Source organism: Sylvia atricapilla, chromosome 14 (assembly GCF_009819655.1).
Source record: "Sylvia atricapilla isolate bSylAtr1 chromosome 14, bSylAtr1.pri, whole genome shotgun sequence".
In the NCBI taxonomy this organism is placed as follows: Eukaryota; Metazoa; Chordata; class Aves; order Passeriformes; family Sylviidae; genus Sylvia; species Sylvia atricapilla.
This window is the reverse complement of record NC_089153.1, coordinates 2,587,847-2,606,280: the sequence shown is the minus strand read 5'-3', so window position 1 is coordinate 2,606,280 and position 18,434 is coordinate 2,587,847. Positions and strand designations below refer to the sequence as shown.

General features: G+C 52.7%; 2 protein-coding genes across 2 annotated transcripts; both read left to right on the top strand.

The window, feature by feature from the left end:
- Nucleotides 1–3,673: 3,673 nt before the first annotated feature.
- On the top strand, nt 3,674–6,847 carry LOC136367682 (protocadherin alpha-6-like). Its single transcript, XM_066329483.1, is given in 4 exon segments — nt 3,674–3,746; nt 4,094–5,553; nt 5,555–5,775; nt 5,830–6,847. Coding segments are annotated over 4 exon segments (2,772 nt in total).
- A 5,749-nt stretch (nt 6,848–12,596) lies between these two features.
- On the top strand, nt 12,597–15,164 carry LOC136367681 (protocadherin alpha-6-like). The gene has a single exon (XM_066329482.1). The coding sequence runs from the start codon at nt 12,597–12,599 to the stop codon at nt 15,162–15,164; it is 2,568 nt and encodes an 855-aa protein (XP_066185579.1).
- Nucleotides 15,165–18,434: the final 3,270 nt, after the last annotated feature.

Sequence of the window (18,434 nt, the reverse complement as noted above, 5' to 3'; positions counted from 1 at the left end):
TTTAGGACAACTTTTTCTAGGAGAGTAGCACGTAAGCCTCCCGTCCTTGTGTAATGGTGGGCATCTATAGTGGCTTCCAGAGCTACAGATCTTTCCATGATGGTCCCTCTGGCCTCAGGGTAATTTTTAAGGGCACATGTTAATGTGGATATCATTTCTGTGCGTCCAACTTCCCATAGTTGGGGACTTGAAAATTTCCCCTTGGTTGAAGTTACATGTCCTGTTTTCACAGGTGGCTGATTCTGAAGTCTGATGTACACACAAATCCCTGCACAGCAGCCCAGCTGTGGTTCTCCATGGTACAAATTCTCCCATCCAGCTGATATGATGGGGTGCTTTGTGCTTTGGCATTTGCTCTCATTCTCTCAAAGTGCCAACTCCATGTGGACTGGGGTGACAACAGACATGCCTTTATGTCATAAAGTTCTTAAGGAGTCAGTTCTTATGTTCTGTGGTATTTCCACCAGAGATTGCTGAAAAGGCATAAATCATGATGTGTAGGCAGATGAGAGGAATCTGCCAGAGTGTGGGGGGCTTCATATCCCTCGAGATGTTCCTTGTGCCAGTTGTAAGGGAAGGTGAGGATATGCAAAGGACAATGTTTTAGCAGGTTTTGTGGTATTGTGAAAGAGATTCTGCAAGTGGCACAAGGTATGGCCTGGGCATGTGATGAGGATGAGCTTTAGCAGGGAAGGCTCTTGCCTGAGGGAGATGATCTGCAGAACAGTTGTGTCTTTGGTGAAGGACTGGAGAATGTGTGCTCAGGCAGGGTTGGTGTTTCCCAGGATGTGAGACAGAGGATTCTATTAGAAAATATCAAGAAGAGGCTCCACAGACATTACTAATACCTGGGATTTCTCCAGAAGTTTTGCATATCCTTACGCCCCAGTGTTCTCTTCCTGCATTTCAATACAGTGGAGCTGGATTATTTGTGTTTCTTCTCCCTTCTTACCAAGCTCTCACAGTCTTGCTTTTCTGTCTCTCATGTTAGCAATGTGTTGGTAATACCAGACAATACGAAATACTGAGTTTTGGCAGCTTTCTGGTTGCAAACATTTGGGTAATTTTCTATCAGTGTGTAGGATGACTTTTCCATGCTCCTGAGCTGACGCTGATGTTGAGACAATGTCTTTCCTTAGCTCCAGTGTGCCCCTCCCTCATGATAGAAGTGTGCTGAGCTTTGCCCACTGATTCCAAGGCTTTTCTAGAATGCACATCAATATTTTCTATCTGTTGTACCCAATAGTCTCTGCTAGTGTTAGAAGCAGTTTGCTGCTCTGAGAATATTTCTTTTCTGAAGAAGCAAGCAGTGATGCTACAGGTAAGTGGCTTCTTGCTGAAGGAGATGAGTCTGAGAGACAGCTGAACCTTTCTGCCTCTTTAGTTGTGGTGTCTTCATCTTGGATTGACCAAATGTGTCTAGGTTGGGAGTTGGATTTAACAATCCTTGTGGCTTTCCTTCCAACCTGAAATATTGTATAACTCCCAGATTAGACCACAGTCTGCTCTCATTTCGTTCTTGCTTCTTCCAGCATGGTTTGAGCAGTTGGCAGCAAGCACAGATGGAGGGTGGCCTCTAATGTATTTCTCAGAATGGATGTCTTGGGAGTGGAGAGCATGTTCTCATGCAGAATTCTGTGGGATTAGGTTGGATATTTCGGCAGTGATCCTGCATGTGGCACTAAATAGGGCCTGGGCCTATGTGATTTGGAGGGTGAATTTGAGTGGGGAGGAGTGTTGTCCCAGGAAAATGAAGCTGTTGGGTAGAACACAGTGTGTGTCACTGTGGAGGAACTTGTGGAGAATGTCTGGTTAGCTGTGGAGATCTCATTTCCCATGCCTTAGAGTGGTAGAGGATTCCAATAGAAATCCTTGAGAAAGCACCCACCCTGTAGTGCTGCTCTTGTGGGATACTCTCAGGACCTCCAGCAGTTCTCAGTATTCTTGCTTGGTGTTGTTCCCTGTGATATTACAGCTATCAAGTGACTTGCCATGCGTGCCTTTAGTTTCCTTGCCATTGATGCGAAATTTTGTTGGTGAACCAGGAGGCTCTTTGAACTTTGTGCAGTTCTGCCATCGTTTTTTGGGACATTGCATCAGTCATCTCCCTGGTGTTGGTCTTCCATCTGGCATTAAGGGACAGTGTCCTTTCAAAGAAATACTCCTGGTGCTGGAGTTAGTTTTTGTGAAGAAGCAACCAGTGATGCTACAGGTGAGTTAGTGCTACCAGCAGAGGCTCTGTGTGACACAAGGTGTACTTTGGTTCCTGTCCAGCTGTGGTATCTTCATGTTGGATTGACCAAGTTTTGCCTGAATCAAAATTCCTGTAGGATTGGAGCACCATTGTGTGCTCTCATTCATTTCTGCTGCTCCCTGGCACCGGGTGAGAAGTGGGCAGCAAAGACAGATGAGAGGTGACCTCAATGCTTTTCTAGGAGGAGATGTGTTGGGCATGCCGAGGATGCTTTCCGTGACGATGCTGTGGTGAATTTTTAATAGCTCTGCAGGTGTGAGTCAGGCCGAATTGTTCTTCATCGAGGTAAATGAGAAATGTTTTGGCATCTTGCCTGTTTTTTTTTTTTTTTTTTTTTTCAGCATTCTTGGAGGCTTTTCATGCTGGAGTCTGCTGGATTTCATTTTGCAAAGGAGAGACTCCCTTGGGTCACTTAGACACTGGAACGGTTTTTGTATTAGGTGTCTGAATGGGTGGGCTCTTCTCTGATGTAATACATCTGTTCTTTATGATGTGATTGCTTTGTCGATTTATTTATCGGGTCGTTGAGATGACTGAAGGGTCCAAATGTGGCTTTGATCCTGAAGGGAGAGGAAGCAGCAGGCGCACCGTTGTGGAGCATAACCAGAAGGCAAATTCCTGTCATGAGGAATGAGAGCTGGGAGCGCCCTTTTGCTAAAGGGCCTGTCAGTGCTTGATGACGTGGTGGAGTAAGTATTCTAAAAACATTTCCTCAAGTGGAAAAATTCTAGAAGATACAAGGATGGCAGCGATAGAGAAGAAGAGGGAAAGACCACACAGCTAGGAGAGAAAGAAAAAGCAAACAAAAAGAAGAAGATAAGCAGGGAAAAGACAAAGCAACGAAAAGAAGAAGATAAAACAGGGAGATGAAAAAGGAAAAAGGACAAAGAAAAAAGTGGAATAACAGAAACAGTGGAAGAAATCATTGCACGGTAGAGAAATGGGAAGTTTTACCGAAGGACAAGTGGTGGACAAACGGGCATCTGGATTTCGAGGAGATTCAGTCATATGACCTCGAGATCGAAGCAAGAGATAAAGGGGCTCCTCCACTTTCCTGCAGCGTGGAGCTTGAGGTGCTGGATGTGAACGACAATGCGCCGGAGGTGCGGTATTAATAGTAATAATATTCATAATAATAGCAGTAGTAGCAGAAGTAGTAAAGAAAATATTGAACTCGCTACAATGAAAACAATATAACTAAAAAAACTACTCCACTCCCAAAAACCGGAACCAACCAGCAACACCATTCCAAACCACAATGAAAGTAGAAAGAAGGGCAGAATGGAAATACAAAACAGAGGATAAAGAGCTGACCAGCACGCACCGACCACATCTGTAGACATTGAGAGGAGTTGGTTCCTAACACCTTTGATAAGAGCAGCACAGCTCTCCAGCAATGATATTCTGTAATTAGCAGTGATGGTTCCGCATTTAATGATCTCCGCGGTGACAGAGGACACTGACGAGTTTCCAGTGCAGCTAAAGAATACCGGTGGGTGGAAAGAGAAGGGAAAGGAGCGGATAGAATGAAGAGTGGCATAAAAAGGAGGAAAAAAAAGACAGTCAAGGAAGAAACGGAAAAGAGTACAAAGAAAAAAAGGAAAGAGAAAGGAAAAATGTCCGTAAAGAAGGAACTGCAGGATGCAAGAAAAAGGAAAAGGCAGCGAAGAAAGAGAAAGAAGAAATGAAGGACTACTTTTAAAGAAAATGGAAGATATAAGGGGAAAAAAGAGTAGCACGACAGAAGACACGGCAGAAAACATACCCATCGCGGGGCGGAGGCAGAGGCGCTGTGTGTGAGCGTGTGAGGCGGCGGAGCAGCGCACGGTGTCGCTGCAGGCTCGGGAACGGCGTGTGGGCGGCTCCGCCCCGGTGCGGCGGAGAGCCCGGCTGTGAGCGCGGGGGGGCGGCGCGGGCCGGGCAGCAGAGCCGGTGCGTCCGGGCGGCGGCGGGGAGCCGTGCGGGACCGGGCCGGGCCCGGCACACACAGCGGCGGCCGCAGCAGCGGCGGAGAGAGCGGCGGCGGCGATGGGGAGCGTTGTCGTGCGGCGCTGCGGGTGCTGGTGCTGCAGGCGGCCTGGGCGCTGGCGGGCGGGCAGGTGCGGTACTCGGTGCCGGAGGAAGCCGAGGCCGGCACGGTGGTGGGCCGTCTGGCGCAGGACCTGGGCCTGGAGGCGGGCGAGGCGGAGGCGCGGCGGCTGCGGCTGGTGGCGCAGGGCCGGCGGGCGAGCGTGGAGGTGAGCGGGGCGAGCGGCGCGCTGCTGGTGAGCTCGCGGCTGGACCGGGAGGAGCTGTGCGGCAAGAGCGCGCCGTGCGCGCTGCGCCTGGAGGTGCTGGTGGAGCGGCCGCTGCGCGTCTTCCATGTGGAGCTGGAGGTCACCGACATCAACGACAATGCCCCCATCTTCCCCGCCGCACGAAAAAACCTCAGCATCGCGGAATCGTCTGTGCCGGGGTCTCGTTTCCCGCTGGAGGGTGCTTCGGATGCGGATATCGGATCGAACGCGCAGCTCTCCTACACACTCAGCCCCAGCGAGTATTTCTCTCTCGATTTACAAAAGTCGAATGAGCGAAATCTTATACCCGAACTCTTATTAACGAAATCTCTGGACCGCGAGACGATTCCCGTTCACCGGTTGGTGCTGACGGCGAGTGACGGGGGCCGGCCGTCTCTGACAGGGACAATGGAGCTGGTGATCTTGGTGGTGGATGCGAACGACAACGCGCCCCAGTTCAATCAGTCGGTGTATAAAGTGCAGCTGCCGGAGAATGCTGACGTGGGGACCCTCGTGGGGCGGGTGAATGCCACGGATCCGGATTTGGGAAGTAATAGCGAGATGACCTTTACGGCGATCAGTTTCATTCCTCCGGGTGGAAGAGATGTGATTTCCGTTAATCCGGAGACGGGGGAGATTCACCTCACAGGAGCTCTCGACTTCGAAGAAGTCAGTGTATTTGATTTTCGTATTGAGGCGAGAGACCACGGGACGCCTTCACTGTCAGGTCATTGCAGCGTGGAATTGCAGGTGCTGGACGTGAACGACAACGCGCCGGAGGTGCGGGTGACGTCGCTGTCGGTGCCGGTGTCGGAGGACGCGGCGGTGGGGACGGTGGTGGCCCTGCTGAGCGTGTCGGACCGGGACTCGGGGGCGAACGGGCGCGTGCGGTGCTGGGTGTGGCCGGCGTCGCCGTTCGGTCTGGAGGCGACGTTCGCGGGCTCGTACTCGCTGGTGCTGCGCGAGGCGCTGGACCGGGAGCGGGTGTCGGAGTACGAGGTGGAGGTGCGTGCGGAGGACGGCGGGGGCGCCGGCGCTGCGCGCCAGCCGCGGGCTGCGGGTGCCGGTGTCGGACGTGAACGACAACGCGCCGGCGTTCGCGCAGGCCGTGTACACGGTGCTGGCGCGGGAGAACAACGCGGCGGGCGCGGAGCTGGCGCGGCTGTGGGCGCGGGACCCGGACGAGGCGGGCAACGGGCGCGTCAGCTACTCGGTGTGGGAGGGCGGCGCGGCGGCCGCGTCGTCGTCGTGGTCGTCGTGGTCGGGGGCGGCGGGCGGCGAGTGGCGGCCGGCGTCGAGCTACGTGTCGGTGGACGCGGAGAGCGGGCGTCTGTGGGCGCTGCAGCCGCTGGACTACGAGGAGCTGCAGGTGCTGCAGTTCGAGGTGCGCGCGGTGGACGCGGGGGAGCCGCCGCTGTGCGGCAACGCCACGGTGCAGCTCTTCGTGCTGGACGAGAACGACAACGCGCCGGCGCTGCTGCCGCCCGCGGGCTCGGCGCCGGAGGCGGGCGGCGCGGCGGCCGAGGCGGCGCGGGCGGCGCAGGCGGCGGGGGGCTCGGTGTCGGCGTCGGACACGCTGTGGGCGTGGGCGGCGTGGGGGGCGCCGGCGGGGCAGGTGGTGGCCAAGATCCGCGCCGTGGACGCCGACTCGGGCTACAACGCGTGGCTGCGCTACGAGCTGTGGGAGCCGCGGGGCAAGGGCCCCTTCCGCGTCGGGCTCTACAGCGGCGAGGTGAGCACGGCGCGGGCGCTGGACGAGGCGGACGGGCCTCGCCACCGGCTGCTCATCGTCGTGCGCGACCACGGCGAGCCGGCGCGCTCGGCCACGGCCACGCTCAGCGTGTCGCTGGTGGAGGCGGCCGAGGCGGCGCTGGCCGCGGCCGCGGGATCGTCGTCGTCGTCGTCGCGGGCGGCGCCGGGCGCGGACGCGGGTGCCGGGGCGGCCGGCGCGGCCACCAACGTGTGGCTGGTGGTGGCCATCTGCGCCGTGTCCAGCCTGTTCCTGCTGGCCGTGGTGCTGTACGGGGCGTCGCGCTGGGCGCCGCGGGCGGCCGTGCTCTCGGGGCCCGGGCCCACGACGCTGGTGTGCGCCAGCGAAGTGGGCAGCTGGTCGTACTCGCAGCGCCACAGCCGCAGCCTGTGCGTGGCGGACGGCGCGGCCAAGAGCGACCTCATGGTTTTCAGCCCCAACTTCCCTCCGCCGCCGCCCGGCGCCGCTCCCAAGGATACGCAGCCGGAGCCCTCCGCCCTCCTCGGCACGGTCAGTGGTGCTTCCCTCGTTCATTTCTCTGTTCCTTCTCATCCGCCCTCCGGGTAGTTGCTGTTGGAAGCCGGGCTCAGTTCCCTCGGCTTAGGGACGTTCGGTACTTAGCGGGTGCTTAAGGACGCCAAAAGCCCCTTCGCATCTGTCCCCGTGTCCTTTCCGCGGGCCCCGGCTCTTTCTGAGGCCGGTGCAGAATGTAATTCCCCTTCGAGCAGTTAATGTAGGCAGCTGAGGGTTTGGGCTCTGAATGTGAGTTGTTCTGCTGTAGACTCAAGTTACCGTCCCGTGCGACAAGCAGTGCCCGGAGGTGTGAGATTTGCAGACAAGAAGGGGGTTCTGATGCTGATGTGTAGCATTTCCACCCGAGCTGGGTGAAGGAGTTGAAGACAGCTGGGCTGTGGCGGTGACAGACCCGCAGGCACTGTGTACCACCTCATTGTCCTTGCGGTGTGTTGGTTGTGCTGGTATTCATTTGTCTTTTCATTGAAAACTGGCCTACTCTTTAATTGTAGTCATGTGTGAAGGTATGATGCAAGGTGAAAAGTGGATATTCAAGGACAGTTTTTCTCTATTTTCCTTCTACTCTGAGACTGGTTTAGAAAATAATGTAGCTCTGGCAGTAATTTCCAATGATGTTCTTAAGATCCTTTTCCAAGTATCATGTTGTTGTGGGTAGTAGTATAAAGTACAGAGGGAGAAGATTGTATAAAGTATAAAGTATTCAGGTAGATGACTGAATATATGTCTTTGAAGAGGGAAATTATTTTCTTGCTTTCCTGCTGCCTGCATTTCTTAGGATTTGTGTTCCTGACCAGAGACACAGTGTGAAGTACACTGTCCTTTTTTGATGTTCTCTCGAAATTTTTATAATTTGTTACGTCAATGATCAATACTCTACGAGGGCTTTAAAAGTGGAAATCTTCATTTCAGTATTGAACAAACAAATAGCCCCCAACATCAAAGAATCTCCTTTCCCCACCAATTCTTAAATAGCATCCTGGTACACAGGCAGTAGCATGTGTTACTGTCCTCCGCACAGTATTGGTTCTTCCCTGGGATCACAAAATCAGTGCCACTGCTGTTTAGAGGTTCCAATATCACCTTGTAAAATAATATTGCCATAGAGAAGCAGTGCAGAAGATGAGGTGTCAGCAGCAGAACATCTGCCATACACGGTGTTGATGATACCATCCGTGGATTTTTATGGTGTGTCATTGCTGGCAAGGATAAGCAATGGTCATGTGGAACCTTGTGGAAGGAAAGGAAACTGTGATCTGTTGTACCGAGAAGGGCCTGGCCTTTTTCTGATGGGAAGGGTGACCATGAGCAGCAGAAAGGCTTGTGTGGGAAACTGAAAATCCTTGGAGAGACCTTGGATCTTGTCATAAGAAAATACCATGAGGTCATATATTTGTCTTTAGAACAGGTCTCAGAGCGGGGGAGTGAGGGAGTTTTAGAGGAAAGGGTGAGACAAGATGGGAAGGGAGTGTTCTTGCTGAGGATGCTTTCCTTGGTCCTAAGGGTCTGGAGTGGGAGGCCTTTCTGATAATGAGGTGAGAGTGTGATACAGAAATGTCCTCAATGTCCTTTGCAGTTCGGAGTCTCTCCACCAGGGACTGTGTCTTCTGCTGCTCCCTGCCTGATGTAGGCCCTGTGTTGGTAAGAGGTGGCGAGATGGAGAGTGCTGAGTGTTGTCTGATGGAACAACTTGTTCAGGTTCAAGGTGTTGTGGGAGGGGAACACCTAAACTTGCTGTCCTTGTGTAATTGTGGGCTTCCACAGTAGTGTCCAGAGATGTAGATTTTGCTGTGATGGTTTCTTGCTCCTCCTCAGGTGGGGTTTACAAGGATTTATAATCTTCATGTGCTCAACTTCCTTTACTTGTGCACTGCTCAGTTGGTCTCAGTAGAGATGGTGTGTCCTGATGTCACATGTGGATGGTTCTGATATTTGCAGGAAGACCCTGAAACCTGCCTGATTATCCCTGTTCATGTGGTACAAGTTGTACCCTATGGTTGACATTATGGGTGCTCTTGTGCTTTGGCACTTGCTGTGTTCTCTTGAATAAATAAATTTGTGTGGACTAGGATCAGAGCACTCACAGCTCCAATCACAGAGTATGAGCTATAATGTCCCGTTCTTTGGCATTTTTGCGTACACTTGCTGAAAAGGAGGAAAGCATTAATGCTGAAGATCACGTAGCTGGGAAAAGCCTGTCAGATTATTTTAGACTTTATATCATTTGTGGTGATAATGAAAGAAGATGAGGAAGCACAAGGGCCTGGACCATATGCAGAGTGAGTTTACAGACAGAGCATGTTTCTGAGGTTGAGCAATGTTGGATATTTTGGCAGTGATCCTGCGTGTGGCACTAAATAGGGGCTGGGCCTGTGTGATGGGGAGGGTGAATTTGAGAAGGAGGATTGTTGTCCCAGGAAAATGGAGCTGCTGAGTGGAAGACAATGTATGTCCTTGTGGAGGAACTTGTGGAGAATGTCTGGTTAGCTGTGGAGATCTCATTTCCCCTGCCTTAGAGTGAGAGATGATGCCAATTAAAAGCCTTGAGGAAACATCCACTGTAGGCAAATCTGCGGACGGCTGGGACAAGGAATTCTGCTGACCTGTATATTCTCGAATATGTGGTTTTATTGCAAGGGTCGTGGGTAAAAGGGCCTTGCCTTCAGCCACCAGCCTGGGCTGGAGGGGAGTCCCAAAGAGAGAGGGAGAAAGAACAGCAGGGTGAGAGCTGAGAGAGAAGGGAGCGAGAGAGCAAAGGGCCGGGGGAAGAGTGAGAGAGAGAGAGCGAGAATAGGGGGATCAGGAAGGATAAGAGTTGAGAGTTAAGAGGAGAGGTAAGAGTCTAGAGGTAAGAGAGTTAAGAGAGCGAGGTCTTTGTTACAATACATTAGGTTTCCTTTTGTGATGAATCTTCTAATTTACAGTGACTAACCGATATAAGACACAAAATCCTATAGAATCTACATACAGCTTATAAGAGCTACTATATTACCATGCTGTATTATTTTTTAAACTCTAGAAACTACTCTTTAGACTCCTGTTTTGCCACATTGACCTTTGGATCCCTCAGCCAGCAGAAAGGTATTGTTCAATCAAAAGACATTCTCCTTCAACTAGGTATGCTATTGTTTTCAGGTTATATAGTAACTAAGACTCAGTACCCTACAACTCAAAGTAAGCTTTCATTTCTATTTCGATTATAGGTTTCATATTTTCAGAATCTTTTGCTAAGCAATTATATTTATAATGTTTCCCTGATTCATCTTCCCCAACATCCTACCCTGTAGTGCTGCTCTTGTGGGATCCTCTCAGGACCTCCAGCAGTTCTCAGTATTCTTGCTTGGTGTTGTTCCCTGTGATATTACAGCTTATCAAGTGACTTGCCATGCGTGCCTTTAGTCCCTTGCCATTGATGCGGATTTTTCTTGGTTATCCAGAAGACTTTTTGAAATTTATTTAGTTCTAGCAGCCTTTTTTTGGGACATTGCATCGGTCATCTCCCTGGTGTTGGTCTTCTAGCTGGCTTTAAGGGACAGTGTCCTTTCAAAGAAATACTCCTGGTGCTGGGGTTAGTTTTTGTGAAGAAGCAACCAGTGATGCTACAGGTGAGTTAGTGCTACCAGAAGAGGCTCTGTGTGACACAAGCTGTACTTTGGTTCCTGTTCAGCTGTGGTATCTTAATGTTGGATCGACCGAGTTTTGCCTGAATTAAAATTCCTGTAGGATTGGAGCACCATTGTGTGCTCTCATTCATTTCTGCTGCTCCCTGGCACCGGGTGAGAAGTGGGCAGCAAAGACAGATGGAGAGGTGACCTTAATGCTTTTCTAGGAGGAGATGTGTTGGGAATGCCGAGGATGCTTTCCGTGACAACGCCGTGGTGAATTTTTAATAGCTCTGCAGGTGTGAGTCAGGCCGAATTGTTCTTCATCGAGGTAAACGAGGAATGTTATGGCATCTTGCCTTTTTTTTTTTTTTTTTTTTTTTTTTTTTTTTTTTTTTTTTTCGCTAGCATTCTTGGAGGATTATCTTGCTAGACTCTGATGGGATTGATTTTGCAAAGGAAAGACTTCCTTTGGGTCACTTAGACTCTGGAACCTTTTTTGTATTACGTCTGAATGGGTGGGCTCTTCTCTGATGTAACAAAGCTGTTCTTTAAGATGTGATTGCTTTGTCGATTGATTTCTTGGGTCGTTGAGATGACTGAAGGGTCCAAATGTGGTTTTGATCCTGAAGGGAAAGGAAGCTGCAGGTGCATGTTAATGGAGGAAAGGAAGAAAGCAAATCCCTGTCATGAGGAATGAGAGCTGCGAGCGCCCTTTTGCTATAGGGCCTGTCTGTGCTTCATGACATGGTGGAGTAAGTATTCTAAAAACATTTCCTCAAGTGGAAAAGTTCTAGAAGATAGAAGGATGGCAGCAATAGAGAAGGAGAGGGAAAGATCACACAGCTAGGAGAGAAAGAAAAAAGCAAACAAAAAGAAGAAGATAAGCAGGGAAAAGACAAAGCAAAGAAAAAGAAGAATATAAACAGGGAGATGAAAAAGGAAAAAGGACAAAGAAAAAGTGGAATAACAGAAACAATGGAAGAAATCATTGCACGGTAGAGAAATGGGAAGTTTTACCGAAGGACAAGTTCACTGAGAGTTTTATATAAACATTTGGAAGGAATATTAGTAAAGGAAATAGAAGGACATAAGGGATAAGGAAAGCAAATGAGAAGGAGGACGTAAAAAAAATGACAGTTAAGAACATGAATAAGACATAGAAAAGAGAACCAGAAATTCGAAAGGAAAACGAGGAAAAAAAGAAGAATAAGAATAGCAGAAGAAAATGAAGGAGAAAAGGATATATCAATGAAGGCGACTACAGAAGTCAAAAGTAAGACAGAAAGGGAGCCGGGAGGTAACAAAGAGGGATGACAACTGAAGAGAAAAAAAGGAAGATAACCTCATCAGCAGGCACCGGCCTTATGTTTAGACGCTGAGTAGAGTTGGAGCCTAAGAGCCTTTTCCCGGTTCGAGCACCACACCCCAGCTCTGATACCGTAGATATAGCTTAGTTAGCGCTGATAGAGCATAATGAGTGCTGATATACCGTAATTCACGCGGATATATCATAACTATTGTGATATAGCATAACGAGTATTAATATACCGTAATTAAGAGCGGAGAGCTCCGACTTTGATGGCGTTCACAGCAACGCAATAGGCAACTGGCGAATTTCCGGCGCGGGAAAACAGCAGCAAAGACTGGAAAGGAAAATGACTTAGAAACCGCAGGGTAATAAATGAAAAGGATGGCGATCAGGATGCGCAACAACAGAAAGGAATGGGAAAACTACTATGGGAAGAGAAGGTAAAAGACGGGAAAGAAAAAGCGAAATAAGGCAGAGAAAAAAAAGGAAAGAAGAAAGGACGGAGAAGAGGAGGGAAAGAAATGAACCTATGCAAGCAGAAAGGAGTCGATAAAGGAAAGGAGGTAAGAACAATAAGAAGAGCTCAGGATGACAGACCGCACAAGCACGGCATTAGGGAGCGGAGCAGAGGCGCTGTGTGTGAGCGTGTGAGGCGGCGGAGCAGCGCACGGTGTCGCTGCAGGCTCGGGAACGGCGTGTGGGCGGCTCCGCCCCGGTGCGGCGGAGAGCCCGGCTGTGAGCGCGGGGGGGCGGCGCGGGCCGGGCAGCAGAGCCGGTGCGTCCGGGCGGCGGCGGGGAGCCGTGCGGGACCGGGCCGGGCCCGGCACACACAGCGGCGGCCGCAGCAGCGGCGGAGAGAGCGGCGGCGGCGATGGGGGAGCGTTGTCGTGCGGCGCTGCGGGTGCTGGTGCTGCAGGCGGCCTGGGCGCTGGCGGGCGGGCAGGTGCGGTACTCGGTGCCGGAGGAAGCCGAGGCCGGCACGGTGGTGGGCCGTCTGGCGCAGGACCTGGGCCTGGAGGCGGGCGAGGCGGAGGCGCGGCGGCTGCGGCTGGTGGCGCAGGGCCGGCGGGCGAGCGTGGAGGTGAGCGGGGCGAGCGGCGCGCTGCTGGTGAGCTCGCGGCTGGACCGGGAGGAGCTGTGCGGCAAGAGCGCGCCGTGCGCGCTGCGCCTGGAGGTGCTGGTGGAGCGGCCGCTGCGCGTCTTCCATGTGGAGCTGGAGGTCACCGACATCAACGACAATGCCCCCATCTTCCCCGCCGCACGAAAAAACCTCAGTTTATCGGAGAACTCTCCTCCTGGGTTCCTAATCCCGCTGGATGGTGCTTCGGATGCGGATATCGGATCGAACGCGCAGCTCTCCTACACACTCAGCCCCAGCGACTATTTCTCCCTGGATTTACAAAAATCGAATGAGCGAAATCTTGTACCCGAACTTATTTTAACAAAATCTCTGGACCGCGAGACGATTCCCGTTCACCGGTTGGTGCTGACGGCGAGTGACGGGGGCCGGCCGTCTCTGACAGGGACAATGGAGCTGGTGATCACTGTGGCGGATGTGAACGACAACGCGCCCCAGTTCAACCAATCCGTGTATAAAGTGCAGCTGCCGGAAAATGCTACCGTGGGGACGCTCGTGGGGCGGGTGAATGCCACGGATGCGGACGAGGGCATTAACAGTGAAATTACATTTGCTGCAAAAAGTTTCGTTCCCCCGAGTGGAAGAGATGTGATTTCTGTCAATCCGAAGACTGGGGAGGTTCACCTCACGGGCGCTCTCGACTTCGAGGATGTCAGTGTATTTGATTTTCGTATTGAGGCGAGAGACCATGGGACACCCCCGCTGTCGGGTCACTGCAGCGTGGAATTGCAGGTGCTGGACGTGAACGACAACGCGCCGGAGGTGCGGGTGACGTCGCTGTCGGTGCCGGTGTCGGAGGACGCGGCGGTGGGGACGGTGGTGGCCCTGCTGAGCGTGTCGGACCGGGACTCGGGGGCGAACGGGCGCGTGCGGTGCTGGGTGTGGCCGGCGTCGCCGTTCGGTCTGGAGGCGACGTTCGCGGGCTCGTACTCGCTGGTGCTGCGCGAGGCGCTGGACCGGGAGCGGGTGTCGGAGTACGAGGTGGAGGTGCGTGCGGAGGACGGCGGGGCGCCGGCGCTGCGCGCCAGCCGCGGGCTGCGGGTGCCGGTGTCGGACGTGAACGACAACGCGCCGGCGTTCGCGCAGGCCGTGTACACGGTGCTGGCGCGGGAGAACAACGCGGCGGGCGCGGAGCTGGCGCGGCTGTGGGCGCGGGACCCGGACGAGGCGGGCAACGGGCGCGTCAGCTACTCGGTGTGGGAGGGCGGCGCGGCGGCCGCGTCGTCGTCGTCGTGGTCGTCGTGGTCGGGGGCGGCGGGCGGCGGGTGGCGGCCGGCGTCGAGCTACGTGTCGGTGGACGCGGAGAGCGGGCGTCTGTGGGCGCTGCAGCCGCTGGACTACGAGGAGCTGCAGGTGCTGCAGTTCGAGGTGCGCGCGGTGGACGCGGGGGAGCCGCCGCTGTGCGGCAACGCCACGGTGCAGCTCTTCGTGCTGGACGAGAACGACAACGCGCCGGCGCTGCTGCCGCCCGCGGGCTCGGCGCCGGAGGCGGGCGGCGCGGCGGCCGAGGCGGCGCGGGCGGCGCAGGCGGCGGGGGGCTCGGTGTCGGCGTCGGACACGCTGTGGGCGTGGGCGGCGTGGGGGGCGCCGGCGGGGCAGGTGGTGGCCAAGATCCGCGCCGTGGACGCCGACTCGGGCTACAACGCGTGGCTGCGCTACGAGCTGTGGGAGCCGCGGGGCAAGGGCCCCTTCCGCGTCGGGCTCTACAGCGGCGAGGTGAGCACGGCGCGGGCGCTGGACGAGGCGGACGGGCCTCGCCACCGGCTGCTCATCGTCGTGCGCGACCACGGCGAGCCGGCGCGCTCGGCCACGGCCACGCTCAGCGTGTCGCTGGTGGAGGCGGCCGAGGCGGCGCTGGCCGCGGCCGCGGGATCGTCGTCGTCGTCGTCGCGGGCGGCGCCGGGCGCGGACGCGGGTGCCGGGGCGGCCGGCGCGGCCACCAACGTGTGGCTGGTGGTGGCCATCTGCGCCGTGTCCAGCCTGTTCCTGCTGGCCGTGGTGCTGTACGGGGCGTCGCGCTGGGCGCCGCGGGCGGCCGTGCTCTCGGGGCCCGGGCCCACGACGCTGGTGTGCGCCAGCGAAGTGGGCAGCTGGTCGTACTCGCAGCGCCACAGCCGCAGCCTGTGCGTGGCGGACGGCGCGGCCAAGAGCGACCTCATGGTTTTCAGCCCCAACTTCCCTCCGCCGCCGCCCGGCGCCGCGCCCAAGGACACGCAGCCGGAGCCCTCCGCCCTCCTCGGCACGGTCAGTGGTGCTTCCCTCGTTCATTTCTCTCTTCCTTCTCATCCGCCCTCCGGGTAGTTGCTGTTGTAAGCCGGTCTCAGTTCCCACGGCTTAGGGACGTTCGGTACTTTGCGGGTGCTTAAGGACGCCAAAGGCCCCTTCGCATCTGTCCCCGTGTCCTTTCCGCGGGCCTCGGCTCTTTCTGAGGCCGGTGCAGAATGTAATTCCCTTTCGAGCAGTTACTGTAGGCAGCTGAGGGTTTGGGCTCTGAATGTGAGTTGTTCTGCTGTAGACTCAAATTACCGTCCCGTGCGACAAGCATTGCCCGGAGGTGTGAGATTTGCAGAGAAGAAGGGGGTTCTACTGCTGTTGTGTAGCATTTCCATCCGAGCTGGGTGAAGGAGTTGAAGACAGCCGGGCTGTGGCGGTGACAGACCCGCAGGCACTGTGTACCACCTCATTGCCCTTGCTGACTGTTGGTTGTGCTGGTATTCACTTGTGTTTTCATTGAAAACTGGCCTACTCTTCAATTGTAGTCATGTCTGAAGGTCTGATGCAAGGTGAAAAGTGGATATTCAAGGACAGTTTTTCTCTATTTTCCTTCTACTCTGAAACTCGTTTAGAAAATAATGTAGCTCTGGCAGTAATTTCCAATGATGTTCTTAAGATCCTTTTCCAAGTATCATGTTGTTGTGGGTAGTAGTATAAAGTACAGAGGGAGAAGATTGTATAAAGTATAAAGTATTCAGGTAGATGACCGAATATATGTCTTGGAAGAGGGAAATTATTTTCTTGTTTTCCTGCTGCCTGCATTTCTTAGGATTTGTGTTCCTGACCAGAGACACAGTGTGAAGTGCACTGTCCTTCTTTGTTGTTCTGTCGAAATTTGCATCAATTGTGTCGTCAATGATCAATACTCTAAGAGGGCCTTAAAAGTGGAAATCTTCCCTTCTGTAATGAACAAACAAATCGCCCCCAACATCAAAGAACCACTTTTCACCACCAATTCCTAAATAGCATCCTGGTACACAGGCAGTATCATGTGTTAGTGTCCTCCCCACAGTATCGGTTCTTCCCTGGGAGCACAAAATCAATGCCACTGCTGTTTAGAGGTTCCAATATCACCTTCGAAAATAGTATTCCCATAGAAAAGCAGTGTAAAAGATGAGGTGTCAGCAGCAGAACATCTGCCATAGACGGTGTTGATGATACCGTCCATGGATTTTTCTGGTGCGTCATTGCTGGGAAGGATAAGCAATTTTTCAGCATTCTTGGAGGCTTATCATGCTGGAGTCTGCTGGGTTTGATTTTGCAAAGGAGAGGTCATGTGGAACCTTGTGGAAGGAAAGGAAACTGTGATCTGTTGTACCGAGTAGGGCCTGGCCCTTTTCTGATGGGAAGGGTGACCATGAGCAGCAGAAAGGCTTGTGTGGGAAACTGATAAATCAGTCCTTGCAGAGACCTTGGATCTTGTCATATGAAAATATCGTGAGATTATATATTTGTCTTTAGAACAGATCTCAGAGTGGAGGAGTGAAGGATTTTTACAGGAAAGGGTGAGACAGGATGTGAAAAGAGTGTTCTTGCTGAGGATGCTTTCCTTGGTCCTAAGGGTCTGGAGTGGGAGGCCTTCCTGATAATGAGGTGAGAGTGTGATACAGAAATGTCCTCAATGTCCTTTGCAGTTAGGAGTCTCTCCACCAGGGACTCTGTCTTCTGCTGCTTCCTGCCTGATGTAGGCCCTGTGTTGGTAAGAGGTGGTGAGATGGAGAGTGCTGGGTGTTGTCTGATGGAACAGCTTGTTCAGGTTCATGGTGTTGTGGGAGGGGAACACCTAAACTTGCTGTCCTCGTGTAGTTGTGGGCTTCCACAGTAGTCTCCACAGATGTAGATTTTGCTGTGATGGTTCCTTGCTCCTCCTCAGGTGGGGTTTACAAGGATTTATAATCTTTATGTGCTCAACTTCCTTTACTTGTGCACTGCACAATTGGTCTCAGTAGAGATGGTGTGTCCTGATGTCACATGTGGATGGTTCTGATATTTGCAGGAAGACCCTGAAACCTGCCTGATTATCCCAGTTCATGTGGTACAAGTTGTCCCACATGGTTGATATTGCGAGTGGTCCTGTGCTTTGGCAGTTTCCAAGTTTCTCTTGAAGAAACAAATTTGTGTGGACTGGGATCAGAACTGCCACAGCTCAAATCAGAGAACTTTATGAACTGTAACATACAGTTCTTTGGCATTTTTGCCTACTCTTGTTGAAAAGGAGGAAAGCATTACTGCTGAAGGTCATGTATCTGGGAAGAGCCTGCCAGATGCTGTGTGGGTTTTACACATTCCATATGTCGTTTTTGTTGATAATGAAGGAAGATTAGGAAGCACAAGGATCTGGATCGTATGCAGAGTGGGGTGTAAGGACAGAGTATTCTGCTGAGTTTGAGCAATGTTGTATATTTTGGCAGTGATCCTGCATGTGGCACTAAATATTTATGAGCTATACGTCCAGTTCTTTGGCATTTTTGCGTACACTTGCTGAAAAGGTGGAAAGCATTAATGCTGAAGATCACGTAGCTGGGAAAAGCCTGTCAGATAATTTTAGACTGTATATCATTTGTGGTGATCATGAAAGAAGATGAGGAAGCACAAGGGTCTGGACCATATGCAGAGTGGGTTTACAGACAGAGCATGTTTCTGAGGTTGAGCAATGTTGGATATTTTGGCAGTGATCCTGCGTGTGGCACTAAATAGGGGCTGGGCCTGTGTGATGGGGAGGGTGAATTTGAGAAGGAGGATTGTTGTCCCAGGAAAATGGAGCTGCTGCGTGGAACACAATGTATGTGCTTGTGGAGGAACTTGTGGAGAATGTCTGGTTAGCTGTGGAGATCTCATTTCCCCTGCCTTAGAGTGAGAGATGATGCCAATAGAAAGCCTTGAGGAAACATCCACTGTAGGCAAATCTGCGGACGGCTGGGACAAGGAATTCTGCTGACCTGTATATTCTCGAATATGTGGTTTTATTGCAAGGGTCGTGGGTAAAAGGGCCTTACCTTCAGCCACCAGCCTCGACTGAAGTCCCAAAGAGAGAGGGAGAAAGTACAGCAGGGTGAGAGCTGAGAGAGAAGGGAGCGAGAGAGCAAAGGGCAGGGCGAAGAGAGCAGGAGAGAGCGAGAATAGGGGGATGAGGAAGTGTAAGGGTCAAGAGGTAAGAGAGTTAAGAGAGCGAGGTCTTTGTTACAATACATTGTATTTCCTTTTGTGACGAATATTCTAATTTACAGTGACTAACCAATATAAGACACAAAATCCTATAGAGTCTACATACAGCCTATAAGAACTACTATATTACCA